The sequence below is a fragment of the Archocentrus centrarchus genome, chromosome 21 (genome assembly GCF_007364275.1).
Source record: "Archocentrus centrarchus isolate MPI-CPG fArcCen1 chromosome 21, fArcCen1, whole genome shotgun sequence".
In the NCBI taxonomy this organism is placed as follows: domain Eukaryota; kingdom Metazoa; phylum Chordata; class Actinopteri; order Cichliformes; family Cichlidae; genus Archocentrus; species Archocentrus centrarchus.
This window is the reverse complement of record NC_044366.1, coordinates 24,744,820-24,759,799: the sequence shown is the minus strand read 5'-3', so window position 1 is coordinate 24,759,799 and position 14,980 is coordinate 24,744,820. Positions and strand designations below refer to the sequence as shown.

At 41.7% G+C, this 14,980-nt stretch overlaps 1 protein-coding gene across 5 annotated transcripts in view; it reads right to left on the bottom strand.

Annotated features, from left to right (window-relative positions):
• Positions 1-457: 457 nt before the first annotated feature.
• Positions 458-14,980, bottom strand: part of tbc1d4 (TBC1 domain family, member 4) — a 28,458-nt gene continuing 13,935 nt past the window's right edge. The window contains exons 12-24 of one of the 5 annotated variants that reach the window (XM_030758021.1): positions 11,910-12,127; positions 11,260-11,412; positions 9,620-9,777; positions 8,822-9,028; positions 7,925-7,927; positions 7,300-7,461; positions 6,990-7,148; positions 5,727-5,827; positions 5,467-5,610; positions 4,390-4,549; positions 4,060-4,229; positions 3,722-3,898; positions 458-3,141 (exon numbers count right to left, since the gene is read on the bottom strand). In XM_030758021.1, the coding sequence (XP_030613881.1) occupies positions 2,911-3,141; positions 3,722-3,898; positions 4,060-4,229; positions 4,390-4,549; positions 5,467-5,610; positions 5,727-5,827; positions 6,990-7,148; positions 7,300-7,461; positions 7,925-7,927; positions 8,822-9,028; positions 9,620-9,777; positions 11,260-11,412; positions 11,910-12,127 (2,043 nt within the window). In that variant the 3' untranslated portion in view covers positions 458-2,910. The remainder of the gene's footprint in view (positions 3,142-3,721; positions 3,899-4,059; positions 4,230-4,389; positions 4,550-5,466; positions 5,611-5,726; positions 5,828-6,989; positions 7,149-7,299; positions 7,462-7,924; positions 7,928-8,821; positions 9,029-9,619; positions 9,778-11,259; positions 11,413-11,909; positions 12,128-14,980) is intronic. The other 4 variants (XM_030758022.1, XM_030758017.1, XM_030758020.1 and 1 more) reach the window with 4 other exon arrangements.

The following is a 14,980-nucleotide window of genomic DNA, read 5'->3' as shown; positions in this document are numbered from 1 at the left end:
CTGGTATTCGTTAATTTACATCAAATGGGTTTCATCAAACCAACTTGGTAGTATACCAGAGTGATATCTTCAACTCATTCAATAGTTGCCAGATCTAATAGATTTTATTATTTCATTCACTATATTATGGCTAATTCAGAAATGTACACTAGGCTGAATGTTTCTTTGCAAGACAACAATTCTAAGTGTGGATTTTTTTCACCCCACTGCAGAACTGTAGTTCTCTTCGCCCAAGGCGTTAACAAAAGAACAACTCCTGAAAGGTCTTTAAATAGACTCTCTAAAACTGTCGAAGCTTACCTTGGCCTTTTACGCAATAATACGTCTACACACAAAGACATTTGGGCTCGAGGCTACATCCTACACTTGGATTGCTAAAGGAACATGATTTCTTTATGAGAGCTTACTGTGCAGGAAAGAGATTCGGACATGAGTAAACAGAAAAGAAAAAAAAAAAAAAAGGCAAGATGAGGTTTATTGAAGAATTCATGACAGTTTCTTTGCTTCTTGGTAGCCCTCATGTTGACAGTCTTTTCTTAAAACACAGTAATACACGCACTATTCAGAAGTCAAGACTCAGTACCTGAACGTGCTATGCATTTGATATCAAAAAGAAGCTCTTATTATAACTCGAAATGAAAGAAACAAAGGCCACCTTAAACATTTGGCACAAAAAATAAACACAATGGGGAAAAAAAAAAAAAAATGCACCTTTTTTTTTTTTTAAAGCATATTTTTACTACCAATATTTGGTAACTGTTCAAGTTCTTGTCAGAGTAGAAACCAAAAGAATGCCAACAGATGTCACTTCATTTTGAATGAATTCATTTGCTTCTGGAAAACAATCACATCTTTGGTTCAGTGACCTATTTCTAAAGACTCCCAATTTCTGCTGTTAAGCAAAACACAGGCAAAAAAAAAGAGGCCGGGGAGCTGTGAAGAATGAATGTTTAAAATTATTTGTTTGATACGTTTTCCTTTCTTAACGGTTTAGAAAATCCCTGCTGTAAAAGGCGTGGCTATTTCTCTGCTATGTATGAAAAGCTTGGTGTGAATTTGAACAATATCACTTCATCAATTACAAGATCAGTTTTCAGCCCGACAGAGACCATCAGGCTGGATTCGTCGGCCTTGTGTGGAACATCTGCTGTGCACTGGGTATACGCAACTGCACAGGATTCCTAACACCAGCATACTGCATTGTCTGCCACAGAATATGCCCACATGTACTGACATTTGAAAATAAAAAGTGAAACAAACAAATGTGTCATCGCGACTTGTCACCAAGGACGGGAAAACAGACAGACAGACACTGTTTGTGAGTACTTTTTTCCCCTTTGATAGACATCACCTTGGTTTAAAAGGAAGGGTGATTTCTCAAAGTGAAGTCAAGCTCAGGACTGCTTTGCTTTCAATCAAAACTGGCGATGGTGAGTCAGACACAGGGGGTGGGATAAAACAAAAATAAAGAGGGAGCCAGGGACACTCTCTGAACTCATAAACTGTCTGTCCTTACAGGCAGCCAGTTCGCATCACAGTGTGTATGTGTGCCTATATACTGTATATATTATCCTGTATCAGGAGAGACTCACCACCAGTGAGAAGAACACTCAAGTGTATTTAAGTTCTTTTTTTTCCCCCTACTTTACTGCCTCCCTGCTCGCCTAAACACTTGAGTTTCAATGCAAACATGCTGGACATGTGACAAACAGCAAAGCACCTGCCACTGTGCGTTAGCTCTACAACAACAACACCAGCTACCTGTGTCAGGGTGAACTCACACACACTCACGCACACACACAAAAAAAAAAAAAAGATTGCATACAGACTTTTCTGGAGAGAAGCAAGTGATGTACATTCAGATCACTCCTCCACCTTGGTCTGTTATTCAGCGCCTGGGGAGTGTGAACTCTGCCTCAGTGTCTGATCTTTGTGCTAAAAGAAGGCGACACCGCGGTCAGTCACACAGGAAACAGAAAAGGCAGACAACCACACATCCTGCCTGAGCTTTGGAAGAAACACTTCCTCCTTAAAAGCAGCAAGTGCAAGTACTAAAGAGCTCTCACGTGAAGGCAGTGAGGCGATGCTGAGAGATAAACAACAAGATACTATATACGTATCTGCAGAAGTTTAAAGCCTAATATGGCAGATGTGTCCTCAGATGTATCTGCGGTGGGGGTGGGGGTGGTATGTTCACTGTGATCTTTGGAGAGAAGTTACATTCACAAAATTTTCAAGTGAATAAAAGAGATATAACAAAGCAGTGTCAACAGCCTGAGGCCACGCTTCCATCGCAGACACCGGGTTTGAAGACATCAGAAACAATGTGATCTCCGCTCCAGGATCAAAGACACTGCTAATGGCTATAAGTTGACCCTGAGGTCCAAAAGATTATTTGCCAACAGGCACCTTCTGTTCACTACTTTTGTAGTGCTACTGAGAATGAAGGTAGTGCTCCAAAAAAAAAAAAAAAAAAAAAAAAGATTTGCAGGAGCAGATCCATCTCTAACTTGTGTCAATCCAGAAAACTCCCATGATAACCAAAAAGATCTCAGAAGTGAAGCTCGGCGTGTATCTTGAATCACCTTCAAACTGGCAGTGAAATGGATGAGACGCGCAGTGGCTCCAATGCACTATGGGAACAGTCTGTTTGCTAATACAGTTGAAACCATCCTCCCACTACGCTATTATCTGCTGACAAATATCACATAGATATTTCCCTATACAGTCTGCACGTCTCCACTTCAGACAAAACACATTTAGAAAAAAAAAAAAAAAAAAGTGTAGCTCTCATACAACGGTACAACAATGCAGTGGAGCTCAGCAGCTTTCCACAAAACACAGTCTCCATTTGTTCATTTCAGTATCTGCCTGTGCGTCTGCCCACAGCAGCCAGCACCCTGGTTGCCATCAGGGCTTTTTGGCTGCAGTTTTGGCTTTCCCATTGGGCCCCGTTTTGATCTGGGTCATCTCCACATCTGTCAAGGCGTCAGGAGGAAGGCACGAGCGCATGCGTTCAATGGTTCTCTGGTAAGCTGCTCTCTCCTGCTCCAGAGAGCGAATCATGTGCTTCATTTTGCTCTCCCGAGAAAGGAAGTTCTCCATGCTCGTCTCCAGAGTCTGGATCTTTTGCCGTGCGGCCTGGAGGACACAAACACCATATCTTTGTATATACAGAGTACGATGCATAGACTAACATTTGGACAGAAAGAAGAAAAAAAATACAGACATTACAAATTCTCAGAACTAACCTAAAAGTCAGGACAGCTTGTAATCAGACTGCAGCACATAAGTGCTTTAAAAGTGAAATAAAATATTATTTCATTTCTTACAGAAACAGAAGCACTTGTTCAGTGTTGTACTAGCAGACTTCCAACACCATAGGTGTGAATCAGATGAGACAGGTACACGAGGAAATAAATATTTACTTAACATGTATAAATATGAAGACCATCAGGTGCGACTTTACTTTATAGTATCTGCAGAGCGTGCAGCTTTAAGTCCCTTTGTCTTCCACACATTTCCATTGTGGTTTTAACTTGTGTTTTAGTGCCATCTATAGGTAGTTTTAGGCACTACTACTGGCTTATAAGTCTCCGCACAATGACACTATATTAAAATGTTTGCCTCATAGTCACACTAAAGTAAAAGTAACACCCAGAGAAGGGGGCGGGGTTCTCACAGAAGATCAAAAAGTGATTTTGAACCTTCTCTTGCTCACCTGAAGTTTTTCCAGCAGCTCCATGTTCTGCTTCTTCAGCTGTGCATTCGTCTTCTCTAGCTTGTCAAGCCGCTCAGAGTCATCAGGCAGCGGTCCAGAATCTAACATCTCGTCCTGCAGAACGTGGTACTCCACTTCATATGCTTGCAGCTGCTTTGAGATGTCCATCTCCATTACCTGTCAATCCATAGACAGACACAGACGTCACTGAATGACAACTCATTATCATGCCCGGGTACGAAAACAGTGAGGTGAAGAAAAATGTGCCTGTATGGGGAGTCTTGTATTACATGTATTAGTTTGTTTAATAAGCTGGGACTGCACATCCTTTTCTGTACCTTAGCAATGGTCTGCTCCATCTGTGTCTGAGTGAGGGTGGGGAGTGTCGTTTTCAGATAGTCCACAATGCTCTCAAAGCTGTCACACTCCACTATCTCCCCCTCATGGCTGCCCAGCAGACAGAGGGCCACTTTAAAAATCACCTCAGTCCCCTCGACAAACACAAAATCTGAAATAAAAAAAAAAGAACAGGCACAGTTATACATAAACTAACTGTGCTTTGCACAGTTTTTCCTCAAGCTTCAGTGATTAGCAAACAATTACACGATCGTATCCTCTTTTGTGCATGTGAGCAAACAAGCTATTAATATAAATAATTATATATATACCAAAGATGCGGGATACAAAGCTGAGAGGGAATTGCGAGGCAAAGAGCGTGAGGAACCACGGCGCTGCGTAGAGGCTCGGGCAGATCTCGTGCTCCTCGAAGTGATTGTACAACTCGCGGTGATAGTCGTGCAACAGTCTGGAGAGCTGGTACATCTGAATCTGCACACACAGATTACACAGAGTCAGGTCAAAACATGCAGCGTCAAACTGGTATGTCAGGATCTGTTAACAGAGTATCACAGAGCAATCTAGGTGGCTAACTAACCTTTAGCCAAACATAGAGCTCCTTAAGTATTACCAGTATTATTTTATAGGCTTGTTCAGACACGCGTCAAGGCCAGACATTTGATGATCTGTACACTTTCGTAGTAGTGAAAAGCACAGCTGATAGAAAGGGAAGCAGAAGTTTTACAATTTCCTGACAGTTATAAAGAAAAAAAATAGCTTTACCTCTCCAAACTGAACCACTGTACAGGGAGAACAGCCAAAACTCCTCCTGACTTTACAAACTTTGGATTGAAAGAGTAAACCCAGCAGGAAATAGAGAACTGAGGGGCAACAGCCTGGCTAAATGGTTACTTGAAGTGGATTAAACATTACCACGCCTGCTGATGCTTTAACTGCAGTGAAGTCAGATGATGTTTAACTGATACCAACAGAGCAGGAGTGGTTTGACTAAGAGGTGGAGACACTTAACTGCTGTTTGCTGTTGGTAACTAATAAAAAAAAAAAAAAACCCACATAAGGCTTTGTGCAGCAGTCAGTAACAGCTGAAGAGTGAATTTAAAAGTCCAGCATGCTTGTTACTGTGTAACAGTTTAAAATGATTGGAATTTGTTTAAACTTGAAGCCACATTCAGCGCAGGGACATTTGCATGCATTATTGTGCACACCGCTGTCTTGTGATACAGCCAGAGGTGGCACCGGAGATTAACATTTTCAAATATTATTTATATTCCTGCAATACAAAATGAACACAAATGGATTTGGTCTGATAAAGTTATTAATTATTATGCAACAATGAAGCTAGAAGAAGCTAGATAGCTATGATGAATTTGTGCGTTCCATCCGCTGACCTGCAGAGAGACCATGTCAGGTCTGTACTGCCGCCTGATGCCGAGGTCATACATGAGGAACTTCAACATGTCAAAGGCCTGTTCTTCACTCATGTGGAGGAGCAGCACTCCAGCCACAAAGCTGATACCCTGGCAGTACCCCACCTGTGCAGCACAAAAAAAAAAAAAAGGGGGGGTGTCACACTGTGCATTCCAAATTTCATGACAATCATCACAGTATGGGCCTAAAAGCGATGCACTGTGCAGATTACAGTATGTACCTCTGTATCCAGCAGAGAGTAAGCTTTCAGGAGATTGTAGAGGGAGAGCTGCCCCGCACCAAGCTGGGCTGAGAAGTACTGGTGAGTGGGGAAGGTCCGGCCTAGTGAGAGAGACAGATATTTACATCTGTGAGCTTCAATGGGAGAAAAAAATAAGTAGGGATCCTTTTGTAATTGCCAAATTATTTTGCCAAATTTTTGTAATTAACAAATAAAGCTAAGAACAATAATAATAATCATTCAACGACAGCAGAAACTACTGTTTTCAGCAGACAGACCTGCAGGAGCTGTCCTAAAATTTCTGACCTGTATGAACAGCATGTGAAAAAGAAACTCTCTCTATGCAGTCCTGTGAAAAATCAAGCACACCTTACTGTTTCCACTGGAATTAAGAGAGCCAATAGCATCCAGATGCTGCTAATCAAATACACTTAATTAACCGATCAGCAGCAAGTGTGAGCACTTTGCTGCTCTGGAGGATTCAGGTGTGTGTTAGCACAAAGCTACCATGCAGCAAATTCACCCCAAAGATCAGAATGTGCAGTGCTCAGAGAAACTGCAAAACACCCAAGAGCTACAGCTCACACTCCACAGGCCTCAGTTAGCCTGTTAAATGTTGAAGTTCATAACCGTACAGTCAGAAAAAGCTCGTTTGGAAGGGTTTCCAGGAGAAAGCCTCTTTTCCCTAAAATGAACACAGCAGCAGAGGTTAGATTTACAATGTTGCATATGAACAAACTTCTGGAACAACGCCGTTTAGACAGATGAGCCCGAAGTGGAGATGTTTGGTCATAACGCACAGCACCATGTTTGGAGAAAACCAAACGCAGCATATCAACACAAGCATCTCATACCAACTGTCAAGCACGGTGGTGGAGGGGTGATGACTTGCGCGTGTTTTGCAGCCATGGGATCTGGGCGCACGTATTCTTGAGTCAAATGTGAGGCCGTCTGTCTGACAACTAAAGTTTGGCCAAAATGGAGTCATGTAACAGGACAAGCACACCTGGAAAATTTGGACCTTAAGAAAGCTGTGAATAAACGAGTGCCCGCAAACCTCAATGAACTGAAGCAACGCTGTAAAGAAGAGCAGGCCAACAGAAAATGACTTCAAGTTGTTGCTGCTAAAGGCGGGTCTACAAGTTCCTGAATCATGGGTTGCACTCTTTTTCACATGACTGCGCATAGATAAAAATCTATGTATGTAGAACTGTTTCTGTATCTTGTATTAAATTCTTTGGGTTTTCTTGGTCCAGTGCGCACCTAAATCGACCAGAATGGCATGCTGCTGTGCGGTGAGCTGTTTGAGCAGGTCATGGTAGGGGGTATCCGGGGCCTGCTGGCGTGGTGGGAGTCTATGACGCAGCCGGTGTTGATGGGAAAGGAGCAACCAGACTTCCCCACGCCTGTTCTTTGGAACTCCTGTACACAAAGAACCACAACAGAAATAAAAGAAACAATGTTAACTTACAATGTTTGTTTGTTTTTATCCTATAGGATGTTTCAGATTTATTCATAGCACTGTTTACATGCCACTGGTGATACTGTGTCTTTTTTTTTTAGCGCCTCTCACCTTGGCAGAGGGCGCGATACATTTCTTCCTTGTCTTGTGGGACTGTCGTTCTGCCTGGGGCTGTCAATTTTCTCTCCCACAAAGCCTGTGCATCTTTGGAGCACTGGCTCACCTCCTGGTAGTTAAGCTTCATCTTGCGGATGTGCAGCTCATCTCGGCTCGCTGCAACAAAATATATAACACTAGTATAAAAAGAGGCAGACTCATATTGAATACAATTTAGTCCAATTTAGAGTCTGTTTTCACACCAGAAAAAAAAAAAAAAAAAAAAAAAAATCAAGACCAAAGGCCAACAATTTAGAAATAAGCCCCTAATATCCTGTATTTGTAAAACAGAATGACAGTGATTAAAATACATCACACTGGAGAGAAAGTGTGGATACAGCGGCTCGCGGCTTCAACCTTTAATCACTAGCTACAATGGAAAGCTCTTCCACATAAACACAGGCTGCTATAGACACGGAGAAACTTAAAATAACATAGCAGGAGTACAAAAGATAAAAGAAATCATAAAGTATGATTAACATGCAAACCAAAGACGCTAAAACAAATGGTACAATAACCAGCCACCGAAAGCATGCAAAACATCTGCTTTTATCCCAAAGGCTCCTTTTATGTTGCTTACCTTCTATTAAATAGTTATTCACAGTAAGGTCCTCAGACCAGCATTGATGTCATAGTAACAAACAAAGGGAAAGAGACGTGTTGGTGTTCAGAATATAAAGGCTCCACATAGCACTTCTTTTGTGTGTCATTTTCACTGGCAGCAATACATTAATGGATTTTTGTGTCCATGGTTTGATCTGGGCATATATAAAAATGTTATTATCTTAGGGGGTATTTTTAGCATTTTAAGGGTAACTTTATTGAAGATAAACTTTTCATAATGAATTAGCTTTTAGCTGTCCCAAGTTGTTGTAAAAAGAAGCTTTGAACCCTTATTTTCCTGAATTCTGAACTGCTGCTGCTATTATTGCTGGGTTTTTTAATAAAGGATGCTTCACTGTAAGTTAAAGCAACTGCTTCTAGATATATCTGTGTATCTGCAAACCCTAAATGTAGCTTTGCTCAAGCGTGCCAAACCAATGTGACAATACCGGACTACTCAAAACAAACAAAAATGAAAGAGCTTAACGAGTTGCTAAATCCAGCTCTTTAATCTCCGTCCACACTCATAAACCTTCAGTTAGGAATGACAAGACTTTAAGGGTTGGAGTGCAGGGTAAGGAACGAGTGTAAAACTCTGGTGGCAGGTGAGGCAATGAGACAGGAGTCTAAATTATTACTGTAATAAATATCTTCCTAGCTCAATATATCTCAATAATATCCAAGGTGAGAAGCTTTCGATCAGCAGCCATGTGACAATTTATAAATACTACCAGTTATTGCAGAGAAAAAAAAAAATAACGCACCTCGAATCAAAGTAAACTTCTGATATTACTGCAAAAAGACTTCATTCCTAGAAGCAGGCTCTGCTCAAGGCCATCATACTCCATGTGTATAGTTGGTAACTTAGACTCACCTTCAAGTCTCTGATTCTCCTTCTCCATGCGCAGCAGGAGGATCTGCTGGTGGATGGCCGTCTTCCAGAGGGCCCGGTAGTCAGCTGCCGTCCTTTTTGACTTTTTCTCTGACCCTGGGTCACCTGCCTGGGACAGCAGGTTACCCAAAGGGTCCAGAGATGAGGCACGAGGAGAGAGGGGCAACAGCTCCCTAGTGTCACAGTTGTCTAAAACACAACATCCAAAAGAAGGTAAATAAAGAAAATACATTAAGTCTTAGAAAAGATCTTCTGCAGTGGAAGTCTACAGAGTATTATATAGCTGTATATAAGGCATTCAGCCTGTTTTAGCCTCTGATCTGTTTTTGGTTTTACAGCATGTGGAGTTCAGTCTCACTGCTCTCATCAGTGCAGCAAAAGCACAGCAGGGAGCTCCAATAAAGCCAGTCCAATTTTAACTGAACTGCACCAAAAGCAGACAGACAAAAAAAAAGAAAAAAAAAGAAGAGGGAATCACATCCCAGAGACGGATGTTTTACTTAGAAGTTGGAGACAAAGCTAAAAAAAAAAAAAAAAGTCAAGAATTTTCTTTCTAAATAAATTAAAAATTATTAATAAATAAAAATTGGGAAAAAAAAAAATCACTGTTTTCTCTCTGCTCTCTTTTATCCCCTCACAGTCTTCACATACATGCCTGGAATTTTAAACTGTTTGCAGAATTGTAATATCACAGAAGCTTCTGCTAATTTGTGGATAATTTTGCATGCAAAGCTTATGCTCTGTGCTTCTTGAACTATTAGAAGGATTGAGGTACCAGACCTGTGTGCTGCATGGATGCAGACGGCTTGCTCATGGGTGACGCAACCCTCAGAAAGATCTTTTGTCTCCAGGAGACCCTGCGTGGGTTCAGAGGGAGACCTCCACTCAACGAGTCACTGCTACAGCCAGACAGAGTCCTCTTCCTGCCTTCACCATTGCTACGAGAGAAAAACAGCAGCGTCAGAGACACCTGATAGACGAGTCAGGTGTCAGTTTACACCGACTCTTTTCAGCACCCTTTTACAAATGCAAACACACACAACCTTAAGCATACACACACACATATGCCACAGAGGTAACATAATATAGGCTATCTGGACTGATAAGAAATAGTCAAAATGAAGCTTAAACAGCCACTAACTCATTCCAAGTGTAAATGTTAATAAAGCAGCAGCTCACAGTCAGTGTGTAAAAGAGCAACATCAGCCACAGCTGAGGTGCATGCATGCGTGTTCATCTGCTGAAAAAGAAGTTGGTTTAGTAAGTGGAAATGAAAAATCAGCATTTAGAGGTACTGAAATACTTCCCTGCCTCATAGTAAACGTTCTTCCTCCGACTGAGCAAATGCCGGTAAAAGCTGACCGTGATGAACGCTGCTGCAAACTTGGCTGGTGCTGCTGAACTGAATGCTGAATGTCCCATTTCTCATTTATGCCAACAGAGATTTTCTACATAAGCGCACAATTACCAACCTTGTAGAACAAAAAGAGGGTTGTGAAAATTCAAGCAAATTTTAATTCAAAATGTCCCTTTGAAAGTGAAGATCGAAGTCTCCACAAGAAATGAGCACTTCGTGCCTCAGTATCGCATCCCTGCCAGAGCTGGCGAGCTTGTTTAGCACATAAGAGCCCGTCGGTCATGTGGGCAGTGAAAAACAGGAAGTGACCTTGGATTGAAACAAAACGTCACTGAGACAACGATTGTTCTACACATGTAACACTGTCTATTTAACAGATTAAAATTCTTCTCTTGACCTACTACCTCCTGCTATGTTTTCCAGCTAACCAAGTCCTTAAGGACTAAAGTTATCATACAGTACAGCACAAAGCAAACTAGGCCTCCAAGTCTGTCCAGCGCTGTGTCTTTTAAACCTCTCATTCATCACCATCTTATTGTTGCACTATCAAGTAGCAAACATACCATATTTGTTTATATGTGAAGCTAACCATTAACAGCAACTGCTGAACATAAACATATCAGGAAGTCCACTTAGCATGATGTAGCAATTCTTGCACCAGTTGTGAGACGTATAAATCCAGCTTAAGGATAGTTTGCTGAGCAAAAAGCTTGCAATGCGCATGCAAATACAACAAGGGAGGGATGTATCAGCATCCCCCCTGCCGAGCGAAACGGGAAGAGGATGGCTCCAGCTGCATAGACGGTGTGGAGAAGAAAAAGAAAATGTTATATGATATTTTTCCCAATGAGAATTTGCTTTGTATGTACAGAAAAAGGTAGAAAGATACAAGACAGTAAAGCTGGGTGTTAAAAAAAAAAAGTTGACAGCCAATAAGTATATGGCTACTGCCAGCAAAGAACAGCTTGTCCCTCCCACCCATCTTATCCCCGACTTTGTCAAGTCCCTGGTCGGTGCATTTCAGTCTAAGCAAGGGGGGTTGCCTGAGCATCCCCCCTCTCACCTCTTGAGGCTCCCACTGTCAGGCAGGGAGCTCAGGGAGCCCAGGGAGCCCTGGTAAAAGCTTTTCAGGAAAGTGGGAGCAGTGAAGGAGGAGGGAAGGCTGAAGGAGGACTCGCTCTCCGAAACACTGCGTGTTCTCGAAACAGCCACGGGACTGGGTGGGCCCAACATGAAATGCCCACAAATAAAGACAAGCATTACACAAAAGAAAGAGTTTTCGGTCCAAGCACAGAAATAAAATTAAAAAACAAAAAAAAAAAACAAAGGGCAGCTTATGAGGGATCAAAACAGTGACAGGAAACTTGTGATGCTATTGTTCGAGGAGAGGGGAGCAGGAGGTGAAGAGATTACGGACTGATCAAAGTGCTGCAAATAGATTACATTGTCTGTGCGCACACTGTTAAAGTGATTAACTGTGTTAAAGTGATTAAAAGAAAAGCAATCAGTTCTAATTATTAAGTTTGCATTAGCCTATATCTTTAAACAAATCTTCAAACAGATCAGTGGGGGAAAAAAAAAATAAAAAATCTCTGTACAGCCGCAAACAGATGCAACATTAACTCCTGCAGGATCACCAAAGAGCTGCAGAACCATTCCTCTCTCTTAAGCATGAAACTGCAGCGTGTGATTAACTGCCAAAGTTTCATTTACCTGCTCTGCAGCAGCTCTGGGTTGACGGAGTGCTGTCTGCGAAGCGGAGCCTGTTTGCTCTGGATGGGCAACTGGCCCTCGAAGGAGATGCGCTTTTTCACAGGTGGATGGCTGAAGGTGTGAGCGCGCCGACGAAACTGAAACCCAGCTTCCGGGTCTTCGTCTGGGAAGGCCGTAGGGGAACCTGGGGGGGAGTGACCAGGAGATTCCTCATCCTGCTGAAGAGGGCAGAACGTGTAAGGCGGGAAGTAGTCATACTTAAAACTGTTTGACAGTGATGCATATTTAATGGCATTTATATATATATATATTTTTTTTTTTTTTTATGAAAGGTTAAATTTCCTGAGTCTCTAAGGATTAAACGATGAAGGAATGGGAAAATCACGAAAAACCAAATAAATAATCTGATTAGCCTTCAACATTTTCTGTAGAGCTGCACAGGCCAATAAAGTCAGTGACAGAAGGCAAAAATCAAAGAGTGATAATCAGTCCTAATTTCCTTGGAAGTCAAACTACACAACACAGCTCCCAGCCAAAAAAAAAAAAAAACACTCTCAATGACTCGAATCACACATCTGCACTCACCTATTCAACCAAAACCCACAGCAAGTCTCAATCCGTGGTTCAACTTTATACTCAACACTATCACTCTGTGCTGCCTCATGTCTGCTGGTACAACTCCCACATCTATTGTATTCTAATGGCCAACGTCCTGTGATTCACAGCATCGCGCACCATTGGAGGGGAGGACCTTGGTGACACGCAGCTCAACATCAAAACCCTCCAATCAGCATCCACGGTGCTTTCAGAGACCTCCCTATTTAAGAGCTGACGTTTCAGGGTGAATCGCAGGGTTGTATCACCCTGATTCTTTCAATCCACTTTTTTTTTTAATAATTAGATCAGCTGTAGCTACTGCTGATCACATTAAAAACCTGTTTGCAAATCACGCTAGACTGTGATGTCGACTAACAGCTTGATGCAATTTCTTATTTTAAGAAACAATGATCAGGTCAGCTGGCTCAAATCAGAATATTCTCTCTTATGGCGGGGCTGAGAAGACACATCCAGATCAGACACGGTTCAGCAGATGCATAACTGGACATCCTGAGAGGGATTTCCTTTTCACCAGGACATCACATCCTGACAGAATCCCCATGAGGCGACTTACTCACTTAATCACAACCAAGGCAGCTTTTTTCCCCCTGAATTTTAACATAGCATTTTTTTTGACACTTTAAAGACATCTGAATGACACCTACTTTTAATTGAACATCATAAACTAAAATCATATATGTCCTTGCAACTATAAATGATTAATTACATTTGTTAAAGTGTCCAACAGCCAGCGCTGTTCATCTCAGACAAAGAAAGAGATATAGTAGCTTAATAAATTCCTCAACCCTTGGAGCTGCCACTTGAAGACTGCTGCTAATAATCTTCCTTACTTGGCAGTTAATATTTTCAGTAAATCTGACATGACAGAATTAATCCATCAAGTAAAATAGATGACGCACAAGAAGAGGACATTTCATATATCTATGGGTTCAGTAAAAGACATTTTCTGCAGTTTTTAACCCTTAAAGGTCTGTACTACTGTATATGTGAGCAGCTTTGTGACTCTAGAGGCAGTTGTAATAAATTACCTCAAGTGTTGGCTGAGGAAGGCCTTTTAGAATTAGAAACAGTGAGGTTATCGCACTCTGTACCTGCACATAATCGCTAATTGAGGCTATGGCAAGTTACGCTGTGTGTAATGTAGTCAGGTTTCAGCAAAGCATCAACATCTAAGGGCTGAAAAATAAAGTCAACGCGACAAAAACTGCAGCTCTTCCAATGGTGAATTGAGAAGCGAGTCAGTCCCTGTAGATTTGAATGTTGTGCCCAACTTTACAACTGAAACAACCTGCCTGCCAGGTGTCACTTCAGCTAATTAGAGCGTTTATGGTTTGGGGGATTTTTGAAACATATTAATGCAGTTTACACACACACACACACACACTGGCCTCTTCATTAGTTACACCTTGCGAGTACTGGGTTGGACCCCTTTTGCTTTCAGAGCTGCCTCAATTCTTCATGGAATTGATTCAACAACATGATGGGATCATTCCTCAAAGATTATGGTCCATATTGACATGATAGCATCGCACAGTTGCTGCAGATTTGCTGTTGCACATCCATGAGGAGAATCTCCCGCTCCGCCACATCCAAAAGGTGCTCTATTGAACTGAGGTCCTGCAACTGTGGAGGTCATTTGAGTGCAGTGAACTCACTGTCATGTTCAAGAAACCAGTTTGAGATTATTTGTGCTTTGGGACATAGTGCGTGATCCTGCTGGAAGCAGCCGTCAGAAGATGGGTACACTTTGCTTCCAAGGAGTCAGGCTTCTTTCTTGTATTTTTTTTTTTAATTTATTATTTAAGTGGACTAGTTCTCCAGGCTTTGTGAAGGTCTTCTTTGGACATTGGCTGCTTTTTCGCTCATTTTCAGTCCAGTCTGTGCAGCCCACCATGTTTTTGTTGATGTTTTTTGTTAGTAGCCTGTCACAAAAACATAATTTGTTCCCATTTCTTCAGTTGAATCTATACAAATGTTAAAGCTTGACAGGCATAAAAATAGTATTTATACACCAACAAGGTGATTCCCAAAGAACTATTAGCAGAGAATTGGGCAGATCTCAACATGATGTGCAATGTGTAATCCTTAAACACTCTGAGGAAACTGGACATTTGGAGGACAAAAGAAGAAGTTGGAGGCCTAAAAAAAACAAAAACAAAAAATGTCTACAGCAGACGAACAGTATCTGAAAGTCTTACAGGGGGAAAAAAATCCACCAAAGACCTGAGACAGGACCTGAGAGATGTATCTGAGCCTTCAGTTGATCCATCTACTGTTCACTGAAGCCTCATCAGAAATGTCTCAGTGGAAGGAAGAGAAACAGGGAGAAAAGGCTGAGGTATGCCAAACTACACAAGAACTGGACTGAAAAATCAGTGGCAACAGGTCTGATGCTGTGATGAATCCAAATTTGAAATTTTTGGTTCAAATTGTCATCAATATGTATGGAGGAG